The sequence below is a fragment of the Euprymna scolopes genome, chromosome 28, assembly GCF_053919585.1.
Source record: "Euprymna scolopes isolate OS-2025 chromosome 28, ASM5391958v1, whole genome shotgun sequence".
Classification (NCBI taxonomy): domain Eukaryota; kingdom Metazoa; phylum Mollusca; class Cephalopoda; order Sepiida; family Sepiolidae; genus Euprymna; species Euprymna scolopes.
In genome coordinates, this window is record NC_136509.1 from 105521155 (window position 1) to 105548909 (window position 27755).

The 27755-nt window shown below is 33.1% G+C and overlaps 1 protein-coding gene across 1 annotated transcript in view; it reads right to left on the reverse strand.

The window, feature by feature from the left end:
- The window catches only part of LOC145249768 (RAD50-interacting protein 1-like), a 70015-nt gene that overhangs the window by 36128 nt on the left and 6132 nt on the right, over nt 1-27755 (reverse strand). The window contains exons 3-6 of the mRNA XM_080111692.1: nt 16351-16524; nt 9895-10032; nt 8986-9142; nt 936-1055 (exon numbers count right to left, since the gene is read on the reverse strand). Coding sequence (XP_079967818.1) covers nt 936-1055; nt 8986-9142; nt 9895-10032; nt 16351-16524 — 589 coding nt within the window. The remainder of the gene's footprint in view (nt 1-935; nt 1056-8985; nt 9143-9894; nt 10033-16350; nt 16525-27755) is intronic.

Sequence of the window (27755 nt, forward strand, 5' to 3'; positions counted from 1 at the left end):
TGGTAGTATGCCCCATCCCTGGCTTAAACAAAATGATAAGAAAAATGAAAAAGAGAGATTGATAAAAGTTATTGAGAAGAAAGGTGATATTACAGACTATTAGCAGTTTTTCAACGATGTCCGAAAAATAATGTTGCATGTGTTTTGTTTTGTTTACCTAATAGATTTTCTTCCATTTTTATTACAAGTATTGTCTTTATATATTTATGCTATTCTATTGAAGGAATTTCACCACTCTTTGGTACTCGGAAAGTCGAATACTAAAGTGACAAAAAATATTGTCAGACCTTTATAATATCTATATATCTATAAAAGTGAGAATGTGTGTGCATAAGGACATCTTAACCTATATATTCAATGAATTTTGGATCTACAAACTTGAAATAATGGTATATAGGGTATTTAGACATGTGGAAAACTATTTTAATTAGTTTTCATCCGTAAAAAAGGAAAAAGAAAAAAGGCTGTTAAGGGGTCAAAATTGAAAAATTGGAACTTGGGGGGAGGGGTGTCATCAAATTTTTATCACAACTGTGCTTGCGTAAATCATTCACATAACATCTTCCTTATGTTAAGAATAAGAAAACATTTTAGAGACTGTGGCAAGCTGACCTAATGGATTTTGTACTTAATTTACTGTCTTTAGATTTTGGTTTCGATCTCAGCTCAGGTATTTTTTTTTTTTTACTTACAAGAAATGAACTATTTAAAAAAAATATGCTTCCATGCACATATTTCAGTTTCTTTCTGTTTTTTTTTTGTTTTTTTTTTACTGTATTGGATACAATATAACAATCAGAAGAAGATTGGCTCTAATAATAAATGCAAAATTTGCATAAATCAATATCATATTTATGTACGCTAGGCATCCTACTAGTAAATAAAATCATTTTTTTTTTTTCTTTTAAAAATGAGATTTAAAATGATCTACATACTTTGGCATCTAACACGACTCTTCCATTAGTTTCTTCTTCCAACAAAGGTTGAATACTTTTCTCTAAAAAGTCACAATGATCCCGTATCCAGGTCAACACTTGGGTAAAGTACCATTCTGGCTGGAGAAAAAGAAAAGGAAAATATTAAGATAGCAACTGAAAAAAAATATATATATAATCAAGTTATATAAAGTAAAGACATTTCTTTTCTTCTTTTAAAGTGTAATTTATAAGTGAATAATGAACGTATTTTAGTCTTTAAAATCCATGAAACAACAAATGTTTAATTATTTTTCCTGTTTTTAATTCTTTTTTTTTTTTTAATATTGAATAAGTTTCAGTACAAATCATCATGTTCCCTATTTTTCCCTTTTTGTTAATGCAATTTTTAAGTTTTCTAATGCTTCTTGTAAAAATTTTTGATTCATTAATGACAGTTTGACTATTTGATAGATTACAAAGGTCATGCTTAAACTTTGTTTAAAGAAAATAACATCTTCCTTAAGGAAAAAGAATATAATAGCATTAACTTAAAAGTATTTTTTTTTTTTTTAAACTACTAAATTTTAATTTATACATTATTTTGAATTATACTTTATCTGTATAAATAAAACAGTAGACGTATGCATGTGTATGCAAATATTTAATCAATAAACTCTTGAACTACTGGTCACATAACATTGAAATTAACAAGACATAGTAATCATACATCAAGGATAGTTTGTAACGAGTAAAGTCTTTGTTTGGACGGATGAATAATGTATACAGAAATATGTCGGCAAGTTGAACAGCAAAAATGTTCATTTTAACTTGCCTACATATTTCTATTAGTTTTACACATACACAAATTCAATCATAGCTAAAAGTGGTTTATTTAAAATTTTTCTTATCTATCTGCTAGGTTAGTTCAAATGGTAGGGAACATGGCTGGAACACTAAATGAGTGAACATGGCTGAAGCACTAAAAGTTTTAGTTCTGATTTTAGCTCATGCCAATGAGTCATTTTCTTTTTAACTTTTGAAGTCAGTACTAATATATATATATATATATATATATATATATATATATATATATATAAAAAAACAAAAAAAAAAACAACCTTAATTTACTTGATTCCCCCAGCCTTGACAGACGTGTTTTAAATATTCTCTCCAGTGCCTTTTCTTTTAATGATTTGGAATTCATTCCATTTGCGATTTTTTCCAAGGAACTCTGCCTTTTGGATCATTTTGGACCATTTGGAATTCACCCATTGGATTGGAAATTTTTAATTCAACCATTTTGGATTTTACCATTCTTGGATTTTTTACCCTTCACCAGACTATCCATTCATGTGAAATCTTTTTATCATTTTTCTTTTACCTCCTATTCCCCTTACCTCACCCTTTTTTTTAACCAAGTAAGATCTGTGACTTACTTGTAGTTTCATTAAATACTTTTATATGCAAAATCCGATCCCGCATTTTGCTAATTCCTGCCCTCTGATGAGAAGGAGAGTATTTCTTCGAAACTCCGCGGATTAAGGACTATCCACTTATCTTGTGCTTCCTTTTTTAAAATTAAATATGTTTTTAACTCTTTTTCAAGATGTCTTTTAACATGTTTTATTAATCATTTGTTCATATATATATATATATATATATATATATATATATATATATATATATATTGTTTTTATTGCATTTTCATCCCAAACAAGGTATAGTGCCACTTTGGTGTAGGGGCTACTATCAGACATAAATTGCAGAGATACTATATAGGGAGTTGAGCAGCAAGATGTCCATTTACATTACACTTGAACTTCTGTATGTCCGTACGGTCGTGGAAGCAAGAATCCGGAAGGGAATTCTAAAGTCTAGCAGCTCTGGGATAGAAACTATAAGATCTCTAGAGGTGGGATTTTACTGCTTGTCGGGTTTGTCAGGAGCATTTACATCGATGGGGTACAAGGGCTTGTAGTTTGTCAGAGCATCTACGATTAAAATACTTGTAAAATAAGCAGAGGGGTGCAACATTTTGTCAAGAGACAGAGGTTGAAACTTAGCTGACAGTTCAGGACCTATTAGGTTGGTAACTCTTTTGAACCCTGTCCAGGAGTGAGAGATTAGTAGCAGATGCACCAGCCCAAATGTGGCAACAATACTCCATACATAGGCGAATGGTGGCCTTGTAAAAGTAGAAGATACTTTCAGGCGTAAATAACTTTCTAGCATAGTAGAGAGAGCCCACCTTCCTCGCAGTAGCCACGGCAATGCCCTCGATGTATTTGTTCCAACTCATGTTCTCTGAATGCTAAGATGAGGAGTTTGAACAAAGTACTTTCAGGTGATGTATTATTAGCCATAACTATTGAGAAGGTTTCTTGTAATTGTTAAAGGAAAGAATTAATTATTAAAGGAAAGAAGCTTAGTCTTAGCAGTATTGAACATTACCATCCGTTTTTGTCTCCATTCTACTACAGACTGGAGGTCTTCTTCTAGGGTTTCTGCCATTGCCTTGGGTATGTGTTCATTTCTTTTCCCCTCATGCCTGTTATAGAGCATGGAGTCATCAGCAAATATACCCATCTCCGAGACAATTTTATCAGGGAGGTTATTTATGAATATTAGAAATAATAAGGGTCCAAGGATCAACCCCTGAGGTACACCTGCATTTATATGTTTTGACATATGGCCATTGGGGACAACCTGAATTCTTCTCTTATTTAACAAGGATTTAATCATGTTAAATATTCATCCAGTAATACCATATGATCTGATTTTCATGAGAAGACCATCAGTCTATACCCTGTCAAAAGCCTTAGATATATCTAGGGCTACTACCCTCCCCTGCCTCATCCAGTGTATGGTATATACATTCAGAGATTACAGTTAGGGTATGTGCAGTAGAATGGGCTTGCCTAAATCCACATTGTTGGTCGGACAGAAGTTTAGCAACTGTAAGATGGTGGACTAGAGCTTGATTAATTATAGACTCAAATATTTTGGCAAAAAGAGGGAGGAGGCTAATGGAGCAATAATTTTATGGGTCAGTTCTTTCACCAAAATTCTTATAAACCAGTACTATAGAAGCAGTTTTCCAGCGGTGAGGAAAGCAAGATTCGTTAAGGCATTTGTTCAAAAGTTTAGAAAGAACTGGAGCAAACTGAGTGGAGCATTTTTTTAATTTAATTTTTTTACAGCCGGGATGAGATCAGGTTCATATGCTTTTGACGTGTCTAGGATTTTTATATCATGTACTTGAGAAGGGGTGTTTTTCAAATCATCTACTGTGGTTTTTAAAAATCAGGGAGCGAGTGGTTTGCTGGGTCCAAAGTAGAGTTTGAGATAAACTGCTGGGTAAACATGTTAGCTTTTTTGATTGCCATGCAAACAACTTCATGATTGTTGGATAGTGGGAGAATTGTTGATTGCCCATTATTTACTCCACTGTTATAGATTTTCCAAAAATTACGAGTTCTTAATTTCTGCACTTCAGTGCGTTTTCTGGTGGTTTCGGTATATTCTCTCTTAGCTGTCACTATTTATTTCTTACGATTACTTCTAGCTTCTATAAACTTTTCTCTGTTTGTACTGGACTTATGTCGGATAAACCTGCAGTATGCATGCTGCCTTTCAGCAATGTCAGCTGTATGAGTAGAAGTAAACCATTGGGGAGAGTCGGGTTTGCTATAGAACTTCCTGTGGGAACATGTGCTTTATCACTTTGGACCATTCAGTTGTCTCATTTGTACACAGTTCTGCAGAAAGAGAAAAGATATTTGCCATGGGGCATCTCTGATGTGATCTGATGGTATCCCAGTCAGCCTTATTGTAGTACTTTGTCGTTTTGAACTATGGTTTTTCATGTGAAATATTAATATGCACAAAAGGCATTCTAAAAGTAATGTTTCCTATGTTTTTTTATTCTGCGTGAATAGATCAGAGGGGATTGCAAATTGCATTATTTATGATGACTGAATTTATGCATTCATGACCTGAAAGTTTCATCTCTGTTGCAAATATTGCTGGTGTTAAACTAAGAAAGCAACACCCGTCATGGATATGCATCAGAAGCGTAATTGAATTCCTAGCTAAAAAGAATGGTGGTGACTATGTAGAAAAATAAATTCTGGAGCACAAAAAGTCACTCATTCTAATTGTACCAGTCATGTTCTCATAGCTCTTCAACTATTTTAGTTTTAAAAATGTAAGTGGTTTTACTTTTAAAACTTTTTTCTTTTACTTTTTAGTTGTCTCACAAATATCCATTTATCCCTTAGTTTTGCCAGCCTTACTCATAAAAGTTATAAATGGACATTTTCATCAAGTAAAACTTTTCAGTTTTTAAAACAAGTTCCAATGTAAACAAGTTCTTGTTGAGCCGTCCCCATAAATAATCAAATTCTACACAACAGCGGAATTACTATCTTTAAAAACATTTGAGAAAATTGACCAAGTCCTATCTGCTTATCCTTCAGCTAACATTCATGTATGTGGATACTTCAATGTTCACAATGTGGAATGGTTGACCCACTCAAACAAGACCAATGATGAGGGGAGGTTCTGTTATGATTTCTCCATTGCTTATGACCTCACTCAGATTGTTCACGAACTCACCACGACAATGACGGCCAGTATGCGAGTCTAATAGACCTTTTTCTCACAACTTGCCCTGAACTATGTTTAGTTTCTGTTCAGTCTCCTCTTGGATCTTCTGACCACTCTGTTGTATCAATTAAGATAAAAATGAAATATAATAAGTCCCCAGACGTACCTCTCTATCCCAACTATCATCAATGGACCTGAGGTAATCTCGTCAGCATCAGACAAAGCCAAACTCTTTGCCAAGAACTTTGCAGCTAATTCTACCCTTTGCGACCAAGGCCGCCAACCCCCAATATTTCTTCCTGTATCAGAAAACACGCTATGTGCTATACATATATCTGTACGTGATGTTGCCAAGCTAATCCAAAACCTTGATTCCAGTAAAGCAACCAGCCCTGACGGTATTCCAATTATAGTACTCAAAAAACTTCAACCAGAACTAGCACCCATACTTACAAAACTGTTTAAACGTTGTCTTAAGGAGAATTGCTTCCCATCACCCTGAAAAATCTCATCAGTATGCCCTGTATTTAAGAATTCAGGTGATCGCTCATCCCCCTCTCAGTACAGGCCAATAAGTCTCCTGTGCGTCATGAGTAAGTTGCTGGAATCTGTGTTAAATACAGAAGTAATCAACCATCTCAGCAAAAATAACCTTCTTAGTGACACTCAATATGGTTTTCATTCTGCTAGATCTACAGCAGATGTGCTTACAGTTATATCTCATAGGATTAGTGAATCTCTTGACGGAGGCAACCTTTCTAGGGCAATGGCTCTTGACATATCTAAGGCCTTTGATAGGGTCTGGCATGAAGGTTTACTTCACAAGATCTCTAGCTATGGTATAGCTGGAAACGTTTTCTCAATTATTAAATCATTTCTTTCTGACAGGGTCATAAGAGTAGTAGTTGATGGGCAAAAATCAGAAGCTCACAGTATTAATGCTGGAGTCCCTCAGGGGTCCATCTTGGGCCCAACTCTTTTCCTGATCTATATTAATGATGTTCCAAATCACATCCTTACATCATTTGTAGATATTTATGCTGATGACACTACCATCTATGGTAGCACATCTAAGTCAGTAAACGACCAAGTTCTCTCCGATTCTCTCTCCTCTGATCTTGAGCACGTGGTACAATGGGGAAAGGAGTGGCTGGTTACTTTTAATGCATCTAAAACCAAGCTTCTCTCTTTACATCATCAACATTCTGATCCCCATCTGGCATCAGTTGAAATGAATGGCTCTTGTCTTGAGGAGACCTCAAGTTTTGACAAGCTTCTGGGCTTGACCTTTACTCCTGATCTTAAATGGAACAGGTACATCAAATCTGTTGCCAAGGCCGCTGGAAAAATGGTGGGATCCTTCTATCGATCCAGTAGATATCTCACTGCTGATGCAATTTTCTATCTATATAAGAGCCAGGTATGTCCAAGGATGGAATACTGTTGCCACATCTGGGCAGGAGCTGCTAGAAAGGACTTGCCTGCCTTGATAGAGTTCAAAATAGATTTCGTAGCCTCATAGGAGATATCCTTTTCTCTTCCCTGCAACCTCTATCTCACAGAAGAGATGTTGCGAGTTTGTCTCTGCTGTATCGTTATTTTCATGGAAAGTGTTCGATTGAGCTTCAGTCTATGGTCCCCCCTCGCCAAACTTTCACAAGAAACACTCGTCTAGCTGAAAACACTATTAATAATTCCCCCCACTCGTTATCTGTGCCTAAACCTAAACGTAGATTCCATGAACAAAGCTTCTTTCTTAGAACTGCACACCTGTGGAATTGTCTTCCGTTTTCCTGCTTTTCAGCTGACTACAATATGGTTGTCTTCAAGTCTAACGTAAACAAATTCTTGATGAGCCGTTCCACTTGTTAACAAATTTACTGAATTTCCATTACTAACGATTACTATATTGTCCAATTTCTACTGTACACTCTCTGACCCTTATCCTCGAGTGGCCTCTTGGCCTTGATAAGTGGTGATGCCTATGTAAAAAAATTTAAAAATTTTTTTACACCATTAACAATTACTACACTACCATCTTACATTCATTAACCTTTATCTTTAAGTGGCCTTCAGAAGTGGTGACTCCCAAGTAAAAAAAAAGTGAAGAGGCAACAGAAATGTCATCATTATTATGTATGATTTAATATGTTGTACATGCTAACGTGTTGAACACCATTTAGAAACTGACATTCAAATTAATCTCTCTTTGGATAGATCTTTATCGCTCTTTCTCTCAAATCCATCCTTATCACATGTTTTCCTTGGCATTCACCTGCTATCTTAACTGCTCTGCATTTACTAACCCTAAGAACTCTCATTCATTCTTTCAATATGGTCATGTCAACAAAATCTTCAATTTTGCACATATCTTATTATAATCTGCAATCTATGGTGGAGATGTTGTAAAGAAAGAGTGAATTTACAAACCACACAAAAACAGGCACATACATTTATCTATGAAAGAAAAATGGTTGCTTTCAAAGCAAGAACAGAGAGTAAAACTGTAGACTCAAAATTTAATAATTAGGTCAGCTTATTCTCTGGATTTTCATTGGTTGATTTTCGTGTGGATGCTGTGGTTAATAAATGTCCACTATTTAACTGAAGTACAATCCCATTTCATTCGCCGAGTAGAGGCAATTACTATGATCATAAAGGATTTTCAGAAAGTGGTGATTGAAGTTACCAACAATGATGGAATATATGAATTGGGGAGGTTGAGTCTCTCCTCTCCTGGTGTGGTGATTCACTCTAGATAGATTGAACCAGGTTTTCCAAAGGAGGAATGTTTTAGGAAATACTAAATTTACAAGTGGTCCCAAGGTACATGTATATCCCAGTCAAGAGTGATGATTTTGATAATAACTTTGTAGTTATTTGCTTTGCTTTTTGCAAGATATCACCATCCTCCCACATACACCACTTGGTATTCCCAAATGAAAACCGGTATGTTAATGTGATTATGCAGAGGAGGTAAAGTGAGAGACATGTACTAAATGAAACCAGAAAGACAATGAAGTTGGATGAATACGCATAAAATAACATCAATTACAAGTGAATTAATAATTCAAAAATAGTTTGCAAAATAAAAATTTGAAACATTTTTAATGAAAATTACTTCAGGCAAAACGTAAAGCCACTTAATCTAAAGAGCTAAAAAATACAACTTAAAGATCAAAAAATAGCTGACAATAAGTGTTAGATGGATAGATTCTGACCTCAAAACAGCAATTCTTTCCCTTTGTCAGAAACATTACTCATGGAATGCGAGAACTAAAGGACAAAATAATTTAAACTTTGATGGCAGACATAGCTCTGGAAGACCTTTTTTATTTGTGGTTAAACATTATCACTCACCCAAAAATTAAGACAAGGGTGCTTACAAAAGCATTGATTAAAAAAAAGATTTTGAAAGAGATGTAATAAATAAAGAAGTAATAAATAAGTACAATCTCACCTTTTCTAGGCTGTTGGTTTGTCTGTTCCCATAGAAATGGTACTTGAAACGCTTCTTTAAAGGTTTCAGCATCAACTGAAGTGGCAACACTTGAGGCGCAATATGAAGACGACCCAGAGTGGTATTCCCTAAAATGCGTGTCCGTTGTAATGAGGATCTTGGAGGTTAAAGCAAATAGAAAAAAATTGAATTTAAAAAATAGAAACTAAAATCGATACTTATATGAGAGACGTGTATGTGTTTGTGAAAGAATCACATTTTAGATTATTAAACATAAGAACATGAAATTTGACAGCAATGATTCCTTACCTATACTAATTGTTTTAAAGTTATATGGATATTTATTGGATATAAATGAGAGGAATGTCTGACAGAGTTTTTAAAATAAAATAAAAGACAAATCTGTTTTTAATTTATTTATTTTTTAACTTGATTTGAAAATTAGAGAAAAACAGAAAATATGATCAGTTAGATTTTAGGGCATATGAAAAAAAATTGCAGATTTTTTTTTTTTTTTGTAAGCAAAATGTATACACAAATAGAATATTAAATATTTTTTAAATTAAAACTATTCTTCGGTGTTTTGTCAGTATCTTTCCTGTCTTGTTCTCGGCCAGTGCATGAGAAATACTTTTAGACCGAGACAATTTTAATTTTTGGCCAGATCTAGAATGTCCCTTTTTAGGAACCTGTATTTTCTCTACATTAAAAATTGACCTTATATCCAACCTGCCCTAATGGGGAGGCAAAAATATTTGTAACTTTTTCTTTTAATTAAAAATGTATTTGTTTTATGAATTTCTGTAAACATTCCTACTATCTATGACTCAATAGAAATAATAAAATGAGGGGTGTGGGGTATTTTATGCCATCAAAATGACGGATTTGACAATGCCAAATAAAGGATACGGCAGATTTAATCTGAGCAGCTTCTTGAAAAGTGAAGCCATTTCGTTTCTCTTTTCAGCTTGGTTGATAGTTGGGGTCTTGGAGAGGGTTACTGTGACAAACGGCCACTTGATGGCTTTTAAAACATCTTCAAAATCACTGGAAAAAAATAAAATAAAAATATTATATATATATATATATATATATATTATTTGTAAACAATAAAACTACCATAAGTATATTTAAATCACATTCATTTCATTTTACTTGATATGTCTTACACGTGTTTCATTTAATGGTATAAGTAAACCAAACAATTCATTAGAGACCTAGATAAACCTATAAAAGAATTTTGTTTTTGAAAAGGATCAACGGTAAAAGAGGAAATGAAATTCTTTTAAAGTTATAAGAGTAAGAATAAAAAGAAACCTTACTAACTGTAGGTTATTTATAGATCGTTCCAGGACCCCCCCCCCACCAATAAATAAATAAAACACAAGGAAATGAAATAATTGTTATGTAAAAGATATATATATATATATATATATATACATACATACACACACGCACACACTATTAGTTGCCATTTCAAAAGCCAAAAGATGGAATCAATTCACTCATTAAGTCTTTATCTATTTATTTACTTATTTAAGCTTTTTAGGCAGATATCTGAATTTTCATTATGTATAATGATAATTGAAGCATCTGTGTGAAAAAAAAATTATGAGAGTGAATTAATTCCATCTTTTGACTTTTAGAATGACAACTAATGGTAGACAAGCTCTGAAAATGGAAATTCATTTCCATTGAACTTAATATTTATTACAATTCAAAATAGAATTTATGGAATATATACCCTAGGAAAATTTATATATATATATATATATACATATATATATATGGAAACTTCTTATCTACTGACATACATGTATGTATTAGGTTGGTGCAAAAATAATGTTTTTTTGATGTTCAACTTCAAAAGATCATACCTCCTTTCATAATAAACTTTATTAATCGAAATAAGAGCCATTAGAATCGACACATTTTTGCCAACGAGAAACAAGTTTATTTATCCCATTAGCATAGAAATCCGGAATTCTAGAAGCAATGTAGTCATTGAAGGCCGATTAGGCATCATTTCTGCTTTTGAAGCATTTTTCGTCCAGGAAGTTGTTGAGATGTTTGAAAACTGGTGGGCGAAAGGTTCAGTGAATATGGCAGAGTCTCATAGCCCAATTCGTTCAGCTTCTGCAGGGTCAGTTGAGCAATATGCAAGTGAGCGCTGTCATGAAGGAGAATTGATCCCTTGATATTGACCAATCTCGGGCACATACATTGGAGCTTCAGGTGCATTTTGTCAATTTGGCAGTACTTCTCCGCCGTAAGTATTTCGCCTGGATTCAAGAAGCTGTGATGGTTGTTGACCACCAAACAATCACCATAACCTTTTTTTTGGTGCAATTTTGACTTCAGTAAGTGTTGTGGAGCTTCTCCAGCATTCAACCACTGTGCCGAATGTTGCCGTAGAGGATCCACCTCTCATCACACATTACAATCCACTTGAGAAATGGGTTGTTTTTGTTGCACAGAAGGAGCATAGAAGACACCTCAAAATGACAATATTTTTTATTATCTGTCAATTTATGCGGCACCCATTTATCCAACCTTTTTAACTTCCCTATTTGCTTTAAATGGCAAACAACTGTTGAATGGTTAACCTAGAGTTCAACAGCAACTTCTTGCGTGGTTTTGCAAGGATTAGCTTCAATTAAGGCATTAGAATGTTCGTTATCAGCCGCAGTCGGTGGGCTGCGACCGTCTTCATCTTTGAGGTTCTCGTCACCATTGCAAGATTTCTTGAACCACTGTTATGCCACACGTTCATTAGTGGTTCCTGGGCCAAATGCATCATTGATATTATGAGCTGTCTCGGCAGATTTTCGACCTAGTTTGAACTGGAACAAGAAAATGGTGCAGATTTGAATTTTGTTCATGCTGTCAAAAAGCCTGCAAAAAAATGAATGAAGAGATTGAGAATGATAACGAATAACACAATTCAATAGAGTAAAAAATGTGCTTCAAAATGATATATAACACTGCTATATATATCAATGAATTAATTCAGAAATCATATATAAAAGTAACATATGTGAGAAAAAGATATTGTTTTTGCACCAACCTAATATTTCATGGATTTCCAGTTGGAGTGTAAAGTTTAACATAAATTTTTACTTTTTAAAGGAGACCCATGTTTTACATAAACTCATTCTATATTATATAAATGGATTTTAATCATCTAAGAGTCTGAAACATAAATGATTAAAAAATAATACAAAATGCAAGTGTTCTTCCAAAAAACTGAATAAAGTTTAGTTTATCCATTTTATGGCATGTCAACGCTATTGTCATTTATCTTATTAATGCTGAAATGCAGATGATTCATTAAATACAAGGTATTATTTTCATACCTTTCTTTATCATATAAACGTATCATATGTAACGGATCCAATTAGATTTAACTTTACTCAGCTGCTTCCATAGATAAGATTTTTTATGAAAAACCAATAACATATGATGCAATAGCAATAAATTAGTGTATTAATGCCATTTTAAACTGTAGCATGGCAGACCAAAAAGAATGCTATTTCAAACTAGCATGGCAGACCAAAAAGAATTCTACTTCAAACTGTAGCATGGCAGAACAAATAGAATGCTATTTTAAACTGTAGCATGGCAGAACAAATAGAATGCTATTTAAAACTGTAGCATGGCAGAACAAACAGAATGCTATTTAAAACTGTAGCATGGCAGAACAAATAGAATTCTATTTAAAACTGTAGCATGGCAGAACAAACAGAATTCTATTTAAAACTGTAGCATGGCAGAACAAATAGAATTCTATTTCAAACTGTAGCATGGCAGACCAAATAGAATGCTATTTCAAACTGTAGCATGGCAGAACAAACAGAATGCTATTTAAAACTGTAGCATGGCAGAACAAATAGAATGCTATTTAAAACTGTAGCATGGTAGAACAAATAGAATGCTATTTAAAACTGTAGCATGGCAGAACAAACAGAATGCTATTTAAAACTGTAGCATGGCAGAACAAATAGAATGCTATTTAAAACTGTAGCATGGCAGAACAAACAGAATGCTATTTAAAACTGTAGCATGGCAGAACAAATAGAATGTTATTTAAAACTGTAGCATGGGAGAACAAACAGAATGCTATTTCAAACTGTAGCATGGCAGAACAATAGAATGCTATTTAAAACTGTAGCATGGCAGAACAAACAGAATGCTATTTAAAACTGTAGCATGGCAGAACAAATAGAATGCTATTTCAAACTGTAGCATGGCAGAACAAATAGAATGCTATTTCAAACTGTAGCATGGCAGAACAAACAGAATGCTATTTAAAACTGTAGCATGGCAGAACAAATAGAATGCTATTTCAAACTGTAGCATGGCAGAACAAATAGAATTCTATTTCAAACTGTAGCATGGCAGAACAAATAGAATTCTATTTCAAACTGTAGCATGGCAGAACAAATAGAATTCTATTTCAAACTGTAGCATGACAAACCAAAGAGAATGATATTTCAAACTAGCATGGCAGACAAAAAAGTAATACTATTTCAAAATGTAGCATGGCAAACCAAAGAGAATGTGATTTCAAACTGTAGTATGGTAGACCAAAAACAATGCTATTAAACTTTAGCATGGCAGACAAAAGAGAATGCTATTTTCAACTGTAGCATAGCAGACTAAAGAGAATGTTATTTTCAACTGTAGCATGGCAGACTAAAGAGAATGCTATTTTCAACTGTAGCATGACAGACTAAAGAGAATGCTATTTTCAACTGTAGCATGGCAGACTAAAGAGAATGCCATTTTCAACTGTAGCATGGCAGACTAAAGAGAATGCTATTTTCAACTGTAGCATGGCAGACTAAAGAGAATGCTATTTTCAACTGTAGCATGGCAGACAAAAAAATAATACTATTTCAAAATGTAGCATGGCAAACCAAAGAGAATGCTGTTTCAAACTGTAGCATGACATATAAAAGAACACTATTTCAAACTCCAGCATAGCTAACTAAACAATGCTTTTTTTTTTTTATTTTTTTTTTTTTATTACATTTTCACCCCAAACAAGGCAAATTGCCACTTTGGTGTAGGGGGCTACTATCAGGGGCAACAACTACTGGGGTACTATGGAGGGATTTGGGCAGCAAGGTATCGGTTCACGTTACACTTGAACTTCTGCACGTCAGTACTGTTGGGGAAGCAGGGACCTGGAATGGAATTCCAGAGTCTAGCGGTTCTGGGGAAGAAGCTATTGGAGTAAAAAGATCTTTTACATCTAGGGATCTCTACAGTGTGGGGGTGGGATTTAGCAGCCTGTCGGGTTTGTCGAGGGTGCTCACGTCGTGGGGGCACAAGTGATTGCAGTTCGTCAGAGCATTCACCACTAAAATACTTGTAGAAAAGGCAGAGGGATGCAACATTTCGTCGATGGGACAGAGGCTGAAGCTTAGATGCCAGTTCAGGGCCTATCAGGTTTGCAACTCTCTTTTGAACCTTGTCAAGGAGCGAGAGACTAGTAGCAGATGCACCAGCCCAGATGTGGCAGCAATACTCCATACATGGGCGAATGGTGGCCTTATAGAGGTACAGGATACTTTCGGGTGTTAGTAGTTTTCTAGCACGGTAGAGAGAGCCCACCTTTCTTGCAGCGGCCCTGGCAATGCCTTCAATGTAATTGTTCCAACTCATGTTTCCTGTGAACGTTAGGCCAAGGAGTTTGAAAGATGGACTCTCAGATAAAGAGTCGTTGGCCATTGCTATGGGTGGTGGAGAGGGTTTCTTGTAATTATTGAATGAAACTAGTTTAGTCTTGGCAGCATTGAACGCGACCAACCACTTTTGTCCCCATTCCACTACAGATTGGAGGTCTTCCTCTAGTGTTTCTGCCATTTCTTTAGAAATGTGTTCATTCGTCTTCCTGTCGTGTCTGCCATAGAGTGTAGTGTCATCAGCATATATACCCATCTCAGAGGCAATGTTGTCGGGGAGGTCATTTATGAATATCAGGAACAATAGAGGTCCAAGGATAGAACCCTGGGGCACCCCCGCATTTATATCATATTGTTTAGATGTACGACCGTCGAGGACAACCTGGATTTTTCTCTTATCTAAGAAGGATTTAATTATGTTGAGTATTCTACCAGTGATACCGTATGATCTGATTTTACTGAGGAGACCCTCATGCCATACCTTGTCAAAAGCCTTAGATATATCTAGAGCTACCGCTCTGCCCTCCCCCGCTTTGTCCAGTGAATGGTATATACGTTCAGAGATCACAGTTAGGATGTCTGCTGTGGAACGGGCTTGTCTAAATCCATATTGTTTGTCAGTCAGTAGTTTAGCATCTGTAAGATGATGGACTAGAGCATGGTTAATTATGGTCTCAAATATTTTGGCAAAAAGTGGGAGGAGGCTAATGGGGCGATAATTTGATGGGTCTGTCCTTTCTGCTATTTCAAACTGTAGCATGGCAGGCAAAGATAAATACTATTTCAAACTTTAGCATGGCAGACCCAAGATAATGCTATTTCAAACTTTAGCATGGCAGACCCAAGATAATGCTATTTCAAACTTTAGCATGGCAGACCCAAGAGATAATGATCATATTTTGGATTTTTACCTGCAATGACTATGACACAAGGGATAAAAGTGATAAGTAATAAGTAGATCTTAGTGACAGTTTTCTAGGGGGTTGAAATTCTTTATAAATTTCAGAGTTTGACATAATGATTCCAGTTTATAATTAGACGCACCTGAGGAAGGTCAGAATTTACATCAGCTGAAACATAAGAATTGTATCTTAGATGAGAACAGTCGTCCGAATATTCCAAATGCATGTCATATACCAAAAATATGGATTTTCAAGCATAAGCATGACAGACTGACAAATGGAAAAGTTAGATGTGACCACACAGTGATGTGAGGCTACAACTAAAAAAGTTGACATCTAAAAATTGTAGCAGCCATCATGTAGGTTCATGAGGAAAAAAGAGTTAGGATTGCACAGTTTGTCATTAATCAGGGTCTGAACCCAGAGTGTTCCACTTACAAAATAGAATTTTGTTACTTTTGTGTAACTATGAGAGTTCATTGATGCATATGAGAAACCTTTTAGGATAGGTGAATTCTTATCAATATAAAAAGAGCAGGGACTTTCCTCCAGAGGAGATTGTAATGTTGATGTAACCAGTGCGGATCACATTGAGTGTCTAATAAAAATTTAAAAAAAAGGAAAAATTGAGCTAGTGTCATTTGTGTCAGGTTATTTCACTGACTAAATTTGTGCATTAGAGAATTGTTATACAATTTGAATTCGATTTTTGGCCCTTTTTTGTACAGAAAATGCGCAAAAGTTTAATAATGGAAAGGAAAAAAAATTCTTACTTGGCAATTTTTGTCTTCAGAATTTTATACCAAAAGAGAATTGTATTTTTGTGGAATTTCAAAAGATTCTGGCAACTCGAAATCTCCAAGTCTGTGTACAGATTTGTCATGTCTTGAAATGCTTCTACAGCTTCCCACATGGTTTCCGTGATTAAAGCAGTTTGGATGGATGAGCTGGATAAAGAAAAATTCACATAAAAAATCCAAATAAACTCCAAGTTTGTTAAATTATACATTATATAAAAAAAAATACAAATGTTTTAAATTCATAAAACCTGGCTTACAAGGTTTGTTTTTTTAGACATTGTGTACAGGGAGATAACTAGTCTTACTACCAGTTGTCTACCTTAGATCTTTCACATCTGGTTCTTCTACATAAAAAAGAGAGAGAACGTTCAGTTATGATTTAATTTATACTTATTAGGATTTTGTCCGTTTTTAAGTAATGTTGACTTGAACACACCTCTTAACTTACTAAGAGCTATAAAAAAGAAAAAAAAAAGAAAAAAAGGAAGGCCTATTTGAATAGTGTCTGTAGTCATTTGTAGAGAGACAGATGATAACCCTGCAATATCCAAACAAATAAACTTGTTAAAATGTTCTATATGCAAGTGACTCCATTGGGCTGCCTCAAGGTACTTGAGGTTGACTTTACAGATACAGACCCGGGAAAGAAAAGTGTATCTCGATAAGATCTGTACTTGTAGCACAATTGCACCATCTCAGCCCAGAGAGTCTTTGACGTCACCAGTAAACCTGGAATTTCTATCCCAAAAAGTGGTTGTTGACTTTGCCGATAGACAGAGTAGGAACCTTCTGGTGTACTTAAAACAAGAGCACCAAGAAACTTATTGCAATAAATGCATGGGAAAATCACACAAGTTTCTGGTGCATGCAAACATGGCCATGACAATTCACCCTGTGGTCACAGTGGGGAGGGGTATGTATAGGTAAAAGAGTCATCTGCTCCCAATAACATCTAGGGTAAAGAGTCAAATTTACAGTTGAATTTTTTCATGTTGGGACTTTTACAGTTCTAGGCTCTGCATTATCATTGAGCATCAATTTACTTGCTTTGATTTATAACTCAACATTATCAAAATAAAAAGAAAAAAATGAATTAGTAATATGGATCTCAGAGAGTGGTAGCAGGAGTTTGAGTTTTTTTAATTTTGCTGGCCAATACTAGTATAAAATGACATTTTAGATAAACAACATCTGAAAAAATAAAATGAATGGAGAGAGTTGCAAAAATATTAAAAAAAAAGAAAAAGTGTGCCATGCACACAAATATAAAAAGATACATAGCAGAAATAATTTAAAATAAGTAAATTGATCTAGCCTATCTGCATGGAAAGTTTGGTTGAAATCTAACCAGCACTTTCTGGGTCTTTAGGAAATCTGCATATGTAAGCGATTATTCCAACCAAATTTGAAGTTTGCACATTTAATAACCGAAAAGTAGTTAATGGACAGAAAATATTATATAATACTAGACTACCCGTGACCCGTTGGGTCAGTATGTTATATTAGCTATGGAATTAATGTATGAGTGTGACACTTGTGATGTAAAGAAAATAATTTTTTGTGACATAACAGAAACATTTCTATGAAAGTATATTAAAATGAAAAAAGATTATAGCTAGATTTCTACGAATCATTCTGTTTATAATTGTTTATTTTAGAAAAAAAAAAAAAGAAAAAAGTGTTACAATATTTTGGAGTTATAATGGGGTATGATCCCACACAGTCGGACGATTCTATTTATAAACGATGCTGCTAGGAACTGACAAATCAAATTAATTCACATTCTGCTACCAACCAATCAGAAACCAGAATGGCTCCATAAACATTAAACCTTGTCCGTAGCAATTTCACATGTTTTTTTTCTGTCTCAACACGGTAAGAATATTTTGCTCTGTGGAACTGTCTACTGCAAACAAGTCACCTCTCAGGACTTGTGTGTAACAGCGAACCATCAGAAACTGTTCTGTCTACTGCAAACCAGTCACCTTGCCAAACTTGTTTAGAACAACGAACCATCTGAAACTAAACATGGCTTACACTTACAGCCATTGAATTATAAGTGGTTTGCCATACTTATAGGGAAATGTGCACTTAACATATACCATAATACTTAAAGTTAAATTCAAATTTTGATATATCTTAATTTAAACGTAAAAAAAAACAAAAAAAAAAAACAATTGGAACGCTGAAAACATACACAGTAAAACAATGCGCTTTATTTGTAACGCAACATATTTTCGGGGTTATTTATGTTGGTAGTGTAGAAAAAACAATGTATGAATGTTTTTAAGAAAGGTGTATTAAAAAAATGGAGAATAAATTAAAATGAAAAAAAAAAAAAAGGAAGGCAGTGGGGAAAATCGCCGTTGTAAATTGTTCTTATGGTTGTCAACGGATCAAAGTTGATTTATTTGTAAGAAAATTGCGACAGTATAGTTGTAATACAGAATAGTTGCAAAACATCCCCACCCTTCCCATGTTAAATAATAATTTCTAAATAATAATGTTAATATTTCAGTGCACAGGTAAAATTCTGCAAAAGTAGCGATTTGTGTTTATTTGTTTACACTGTTATGTGTAGTTACTACAACCGTTACAAGATCATTTCAGTTTTGTAATTATAGATATAGATTTCCATCCTATCACACAAAAGTTAGGGAGTAAAACATTTTCTTTTTTTAGCCCACAGAAGAAACGATTTCAAATGGTGAATGGAAGTGAGAAAGCAAATAGCAAGTTAGTTAATTACTTTAAACTTAACTTGCCGTCTGAAATAAATTCAGAAAGAGATCCATATGACTAGGAACCATAATAATTTATATATGAAAAATTAAATTATTGATGTAATTCTATGGTTTTTATATGAATATTTTAGTAATATAAACAGCAAGCATGAACATGGGTGAAGCCCAATGTATTTTTTCTTCATTTTTTATCGAGAGTGTACACTAGTGTATATATATATATGCATGTGTGTGTTAGAGAATAAATAACAATGAAAAAAAAGAAAAGCTGTTTCTATATTTAGCAATGTTTCATATGTATAAAGATTTTTTCCAGATGACTGATTTAACGAAAAACATAAAAGCTACAATTTGAAAGATGTGGCGCATCTATAACTGAAAAAAAAAATGTTTTTATTCATTTTTTTGAAAAAAGCAAATATGAAATATTTTTTGAAAAAAAGCAAATATGAAATATCGATGTTAAGCAAAAATGTAATGTACAAAAAAGCCTGGATTTAAATTTATGTTTTGTTTGAATAGTATAATTTTGCTGATCAAAGAAAATAGATTACAAACACTTATAAAATAATTAAGATTTTCTTTCTTTGATAAAAATATGATATTGTTATTATTTTACACAATAAAAAAAAGCAAAATATTTGTTTAATAACTGGTTGCACTATGATACATTTGTGCTATTCTTTGTCTCAAACTTAAATTATTGGACAACTTTTATTTTTTGCTTATCATATTTTGGTATTTCTTTAGTTTGAATTTTTTCCCTACTTACCAACATTATATTTTTCTATTATTTACTTCAACAACAACGAAGGACATTTTTTCTGTTTTAATAATTCAGTCAATCTCAGGCAATGTTGGAAGAGTATCCATGCTACTTTCTTATGTATAAAGAGATAAGATATCTTCAATAATGATAAACTTATTGCTTTAATTATTGTACCTCACCCTTTTCCAATTTCTACAACTATATATATATATATAAAAAAAAAACAGTAGATGTATGTATGTGTGTGTTTAACCAATAAACTGTTAAACTAATGCTTACATAACACTGTAATTAACAGGAAATAGTAATCATGCAACAGGGATGGTTTATTATGAGTAAAATCTTCGTTTGTATTGATGAATAACATGAACAGAAATATGTTGGCAAGTGCAAAATGTTCATATCAACTTGCCAACATATTTTCATTAGTTTTACCCATGCACAAATTCAGTCATTAGCTACAATTGGTTTAATTTTAAATCTTTCTTATCTATCTGTCAGGTTAGCTCAAACAGTAGGGAATGCAGTAGGAGAGTTTAATGAAGGAGTACAACTGGAGTAATAAATGTTTTGGTTTTGATTCTAGCTGAGAGCACCAAAGTCATTTGTTTTTAAACTTTTGAAATTAGTACCATAATTATATATATATTTATACTCCTATAAATTCGTTTTTCTTTTGTGTGTATTGATATTCATATTAAAAATCCTCTTTTCTATTTATTTAAAAAGAAAATACAATTTCCTTATATATGGGTTTGGAATTGTATTCACTAGCAAAAGATCTAGCTAATTTGCATATTCTTTTAAACATTCATTTTAATTAATTCCCTATTAGTTTTTTCGGTTTTCTTATGGGATGATCATCTTTAGTTAACTATTACGTGTAATTATATTCATGCAGATATTCTACATGATTTATACTTGCATAATATTTGCGTAAAAAGTTTATAGTAAACCCAAAATTGTTTCCATATATATTTATGTATGCGTATATATTTTTGTTTAACAAATTTTGCCTACCAAACTGCTCCTAGAGTTTTTGGTCTACAGACATGAAACTTCATATATAAGGTATTTGAATCCATGCAAAACTTTATATTTGGGTTTTAGCCGGGAAAAATCGGTTCAAAAGTGTGAAAATTACAAAAAAAATTTGCCAGGTGAAAGTCAAATGCCGGCATTACAAATGCAGAACATAGTAGCTATTGATTCATGTTTTAATTTTTAGCCTTGCAGTAAACATGTTTTCATAACCCTGTCATTGATGGCAGAGGCAAAATAAATCATGAGCTGAACATTTTGGTTTCGATTCTTGGTGCTAGCACATGAGTCTTTTTCTTAAATACTTTTTAAATCATTACTATATATTGCATCCAATCTATCTATCTATTATATATATATATATAAAAGTGAACGTGTCTGTATGTGTGTACATTTTCCCACGCAATAACTGTCAATTTTCAGTCTACAGACTCAAAATTTGATATACAGGATACTGAGATTTGGGAAAATCTTTGTAATCAGTTTTCAGCCAGAAATTTGGCTGATAAGGGGTCAAAGTTCTGACCTTTGAGAACTCTACCAAACTCCTCCGATAATTTTGGGTCTAAACACTTGAAATTTTAGATATAGGCTCCTTGGACATGGATCTAACTTAACTTGATTTGAGTCCAAAACTATAAATGTTAAGGGGTCATAATAGGGGTCAAAGTTAAAAACAATGGACCACTTTTTTTTTGCTCAACATACACCTCCAAACACTCGGGCAACGCCGGGCTGAAATGCTAGTATATATATATATATATATATATATATATATATATATTCAATAGAAAATTGGCTTTGTAATAATAAAAACGAAATCTGCATATATTAAAATGTATTTTATGACCGGTAAGGTCACTCCACTTCACCCCTTCTAGTCACAGTACTTGACATTCCTTCTATTCTATCAATGGTTCCTCAGAGCTGATGTCATATCATTTAGTGTAGTTTACTAGAAAAACAAATCAACATTTTTTTGTGTGAGAAAAATCGATGACATTGTTTTCTTTCTTCTAAATTTAAAACTTTTTCTTCTTCATTCTCTGTTCATGTCTTAGAATAAAAAATGAGGACAAATTTTTTTAAATACAAAAAAAACTACATTTTATATTCATATGCTTATCTTTTGAAATGCTTAACAAAATCAAACAAAGTAATTTATTAAATCTTGAAAGAATTAAAAAAAAAAAAAGTAAAGCATTTATTTTGGTTAGTATATATAATGAAATGTTGGGTTTTGCTAATGATCAGCCACTTATGACATTTTTTTGCTGACATACACTACCCCTCTATAAAGGAGGAAGCAATGCCTGGGAGGATTGTATCATGACAACAGAATAGATACTACCTCTCCCTTAATTAAACATTGAAAAATAGTACAATAAAACCTTAATAGAAGGAATAGTATAGTTTTGGATTCAAACAGATGCTGAATCTTCATTAGTAATACATTACATAAAAAGAACATTCCATTTCAGACGTAAATTGTTTATAATTGCTTCCCAAGTAATGGACACATTTAGCATTTTGGTGTCTTGCCAAACAAACAATGAAATTACAATCAAAATCTAATTGTGAGGAAACCCAATTAAAAAAAAAAAAAAAAAAAAAAAGCATTTTGGTAAGCTTACAGACAAAAGAAACAGAAATGACTCAAGTTGTAGGTATTATGTCCAGAAAACAGTAACAATGCAACAATGTTTGGCTATTTTAATGTCCGCTAATACATGAAATGGCTCACCTAGTAAAGACCTCTGCTCTAAAAACCAACTAAATTTTCCCAAGAAGGATGTCATGAAGAAATGGTCAGTTATGGTAAAGTCCTATTTGTCCCATAGCACTACTTTATCAGAGACATCAACAACAGTCATGTGATCTCGCCTGCAATTACCCGATTCTTTCAGGGATATTAATTATTGTCCATTTCTTGTAGAACAGTTTGATCAAATCTGTTAGAAGCAATTATATAAAATTAAAAACAATGACATTTTATTACATGATTAAAATGTGGGATAAATCATAACCGGCAAACAAAACTGTTGCAGATTTAAACGGTTTCCTTTCATCAACATCGGATTCGATTTAACATGCTGACACGAGTGTAAGGACTTTTAGAAATTGACTCCAAACTAGTCTATATCTGGTTATTTTTTCATTGGTCTCGTTTTCTCTGAAATCTATCCTTATCATCTCTCCCATTTTTTCCTTGGCTTTCCTTTGACAACCGACTATGCTATCTCAACTGTTCTACATCTATTAGTCCAAGAACTCTCATCTACTCCTTCAATTGAATAAATTATAAATATTTGATAATCCAAAATGAAATCAAAAGCCCATATTTTTTTTGTCAAATCGTTTGTCTTGTTTTTCACTAATGAATATCATCATGAAATATCAAATCAGAGATATCAAATTAAAACAATGCAAAGAAAACAAAAATGGTAAAAGAAATTAATTTTTTTTCCAAATTATATTATACTATAATGATGAAAAATGTTATTATCCACTAACTTGTGCAAATAATAGTTACTCTATAATAATAATTATAACTGTATAAATAGTTATATTTAGTTAAATATGATATGTTACTGAAAGATGAGCACTTAATAATGCAGTTGTAAAAAAGCTAGGAGTGGCACAATGAAAAATGGAATGCACTATGCTGGCATCTGTCTATGTGAAAGAAAGAAAAACACCTGAAGCAAACAACATCACATGAACAGCAAAACATGGGCAGGTCATCTTGTGAGGTCTACAGATGACAAGTAAACATCTAGAGTGACAGAATAGACTCTGAGATAATAGACTAAGAGGAAATCCAAAAATCTAGTGGAGAAACAACCTCGACAGCCAACCAGGTCCTACATGGCAAGACTTAGCCAGAGACAAACAATGTAGAAGGAAATCAAGGAAAGGTTCCTCCTCAAGGAGTGATCAAAACCCTGCTGATGATGTTGTCATTCATTTCCCTGATATATTTCTATTAAGAATTCTTTCTATGCGGAAGGATACCAAACACTTATGAAAAGAACTGCGTGAAGGTTGCCAACATCTCTAAGTGAAAGTGTTTCTGTGGAACAAACCGGATTTGAACATGGCACACCTAGGTTGACTGACAGTTAATGTCATTAAACACTAAGCCATGATCATTTTCCATGCTGCTGCTGCTAATGAACAGCAACTTTGGTATGGTGTGTTACCTTTTCTTAAATTAAACTAACTTCAAAAGAGATGATGGACGATTTCAAATCCGAAGAACCAAGGAAATATTAAAAAATAAAAAACTTAATTTCAAAATAATTCAAAATGACGGGACAATATTTTCAACGTGACTTTATAAAAAGGTATGTGATAATAATTGTCTGTATTTTTGAGATGAGGTGTTTTCATTGATTGAGATTGTCGGATTGACTTCCTCATCTTGGTTGTTATTGTCACAACGTTTCGGCCGTTTTGCCCTCCGGCCTTCATCAGGTGTTTTGTATCGAACTGGGGAACCGTTTGTTAGGAGTCTCGAACCCAACCCTTTATCATTATTACGGGGGTACCGTGTTCGGACTCCAGCTAGGAGTATGAATGAGTATGAAACAATATGATGTATGATAATGTATAACTGACCAGTAAGATTAGAACATTTGTTTTTAATACTAAAACATCATTGACAATCACGGTCTCCACAAAGCAAGAAAATATGAATGACAGGACAGAAGAAAATTCGCAGACAAGAAGAAAAACAAAGCAAATCAATGACTCATTGACTGGTGAAATATCTTTTTCTTTTTCAAGTTTTTTACGCTCAGTCGGGTTTGTTTTTAAATCCTTATTTGCAACTGCATTTTTTTTCCACCCCTCTTTTGCAGCTGCATTTTTCTGTGGCAACGTTTATTTTCTTTCTTTTTTCTCTTCATGTTGACAGTTTTATGTTAAAAGACCTAGTCACGGCAGCCAAAATAAATATATGTAACATTGCCTTTACATACAAATAAGATGATAGAAATAAATAAAAATCCAGGTCAGCAGTTTTTCTTTTTTTAACACATGTTTTTATTACACATTACTCTCCCGTCTCAACACCACTCAAAAAGTTTCTTGTTGCCACATGTTCATCTTGTCAGCTTACCCTTTCTTGTCCTTGACCTTACACGTCTATTTTCTTTGATGTTGACTTTCTTTCTCTCAACCATGTGGTGCATTTATTTTTTCTCCTTTTTCTTCTAGTGTACACTTCCTAATTTGCATATGCGTGTCTTTTGGCTACTGCTTATCTCTTTGCTAGCCAGCCATCCTTCACTGTTACTGATATTTTCCCCACGTGCCTATATGCATTATGTTACATCTTGAACAGTGTTCAAAAAAGCCTCTAAACTAATAGGTCATCTCACACTGTCTACCAAGATTCAGCCTTTGTCCCATCATCACAATATTGCATTCCTGCGCTTGTTTTATAAGTACTTCAATGGAATGTGCTCCAACAAACTTGCTGCATTTGCCCCCCCCCAACATAAATAACTCCGACCAACTAGATAAGCAGTAAAATCACACCCCTTTAATATAAAGATCCCCGATGCTGGAAACTTTCTACTCTAATAGCTTCTTTCTTTAAACTGTTTGCCTTTGGAATTCCCTTCTGCTCCCTTTTTTCCAACTGTATCAACCTGCAGAAATTTTAACATAATGTATAAACATCTTGTTGCACAACTCTCCAATTATTATGACCCTATTAATCTGGCTCCAAATTCACAGAAATGTTTAGGAGAATAGAATTAAAAAAAAAAAGAAGAAAAGTATACTGTTGATGACATGGCTACTCTAGTATTACTAATCATAATAATAAAACTGAAGGTAAAGGAAATTACTTGAAAAAAATACTATAACCTAATATTGAGCTTTATTTCTGAAAAATTGCAAAATGTTACCAAATAAAAATTTATCACAAACATTTATATAAAAAAAATCTAGCATGGATACCTGGCGTTGCCTAAGTGGACATGAAGTTTGGTTTGGACACAACTCCAATAATTTTTATGGTGGTGGTGGTGAGGGGGGGGTCGTGACTCTAAAACAGTCACCTAAACTTCTGAAACACTATTTAGAAATCCATTCTTAGAAATAAGGTGTTTTGTACCTATTCTGTACTTTCACCTAACAATTTGATAAAATATTATAATTATATTGTACTAACATTATTATTTAGAAACATTCTTAACATGGGGAGGGGAGGGTGTTTTGTAATGATTCTGTACTTTCACCTAAGAATCTAATATAAAAAAGGATATCGTAAAACTTGAATTTAACTTGAAAATAATATTACAAAAATAGCGCTGTAATTTTGTTTTATTTTGCTAAAAATTGTTTTTGGTTAATTCATACATCATCACTCAACACCACTGGATTTATTTAAGTAAAAAACACTTAGATGAGTTAAAACATGCAAACCACTTATTCAGTTAAGTAAAAGAGTAACTTATCTTACCTATGATAACATCTATTGGGTTTGTTTCGTAATCCACACAGGTATGAAAAAGTGATCATAAAACAATATAACAAATAAATGTTACCAAAGGTAAGATGTTACTCTTCTATCTACCGCAATAAATTTTTGGTGTTGTAAATGTTTATTCTGTTTGAAAAATAAGCAGTGTCAAGTGTTACACGAAAACAAGAAAAAATGGCTGCGATGACTCTTGAGATCTTGGAAGTCTCGACCATGACTTAAAAGTAAAATTTATACAAAATAGTGGTAGAAACCCACCCAATAATTGTCACAGCAACTTAAAGTTGTTAAAATGAAACTTAATTATCCTAATTAATTTAATCTACTTGAAAACCTGGTTCTAATCTGTACTAGAATTTCCTTTAATTTGATATGCTACAAACCATATTTTATTAATTTCTTTGAATCGTGTCATGGTGGCCATCATGGATTTCACAGTCGCCATCTTGGATTTTTCATAATGTGATAATGACAAATGATAAGGTCTATCAGAATAGTACTTCCTATGATGATAAAGCCTCACCTACCATTTTTCTTAGCGGTTTTATGATTTTTATTTAAAGTTGTTTAAAGGAAACTGAAATATGCTAATTAGTGTGTAAGTTACCAAGTGAGATGGTTATAAATACATTCATTTTCATTTTGTTCCACGATCACCCTTTGAATCATGCACACATGCTAGTCAAGTAAGTCGCGCGTTTCCCTACAATATATATATCATGTAATAAAATTCAAGTGTAGAACTCAATGGATGTTAGAAGTTCTAACATTAATAAAATTTATTTTGAGCGGTAATAAATTGAGATATTTTTTGAATTGAAATTTTCCCTTAAATTTGTTTAATTCTATGTATTGTCAATAAAATTGTGGCCAGCTTAAATCAGTAACATGGTTTTTAATTTAAATAAACAAAATAATATTTTTTTTTATTATCATTAACAAATGTCATATCTGTTGTGAAAGTTAAAACTGTACTTAATTGCATGAACTAATTTTACTTTATATATAAAGAAAATTTTCATGGCAATTTTTGTTGAATAAATCTGAATGGATAATAAAGCTTTAGCAAATAATGTGTTAAAGTTTTATTTAAGAGTTGAAATGATCTTTGTCCATATATTTGCACATGTTATGTATGAATTGAAAATGATTTTTGTTTTGTGAAATTTTATGTATATACAGAAGTACACACAATTTGGCTAAGTTTCAAATAGATATTATCAAGTAATTATACATTTCCTTTCATACTAGTCTAAAAAAAAAGTAAAATAAATTAAAAAAAAATAGAAATTGTAGTTTTATGATAGAAATGTGTGTAATTAAAAAA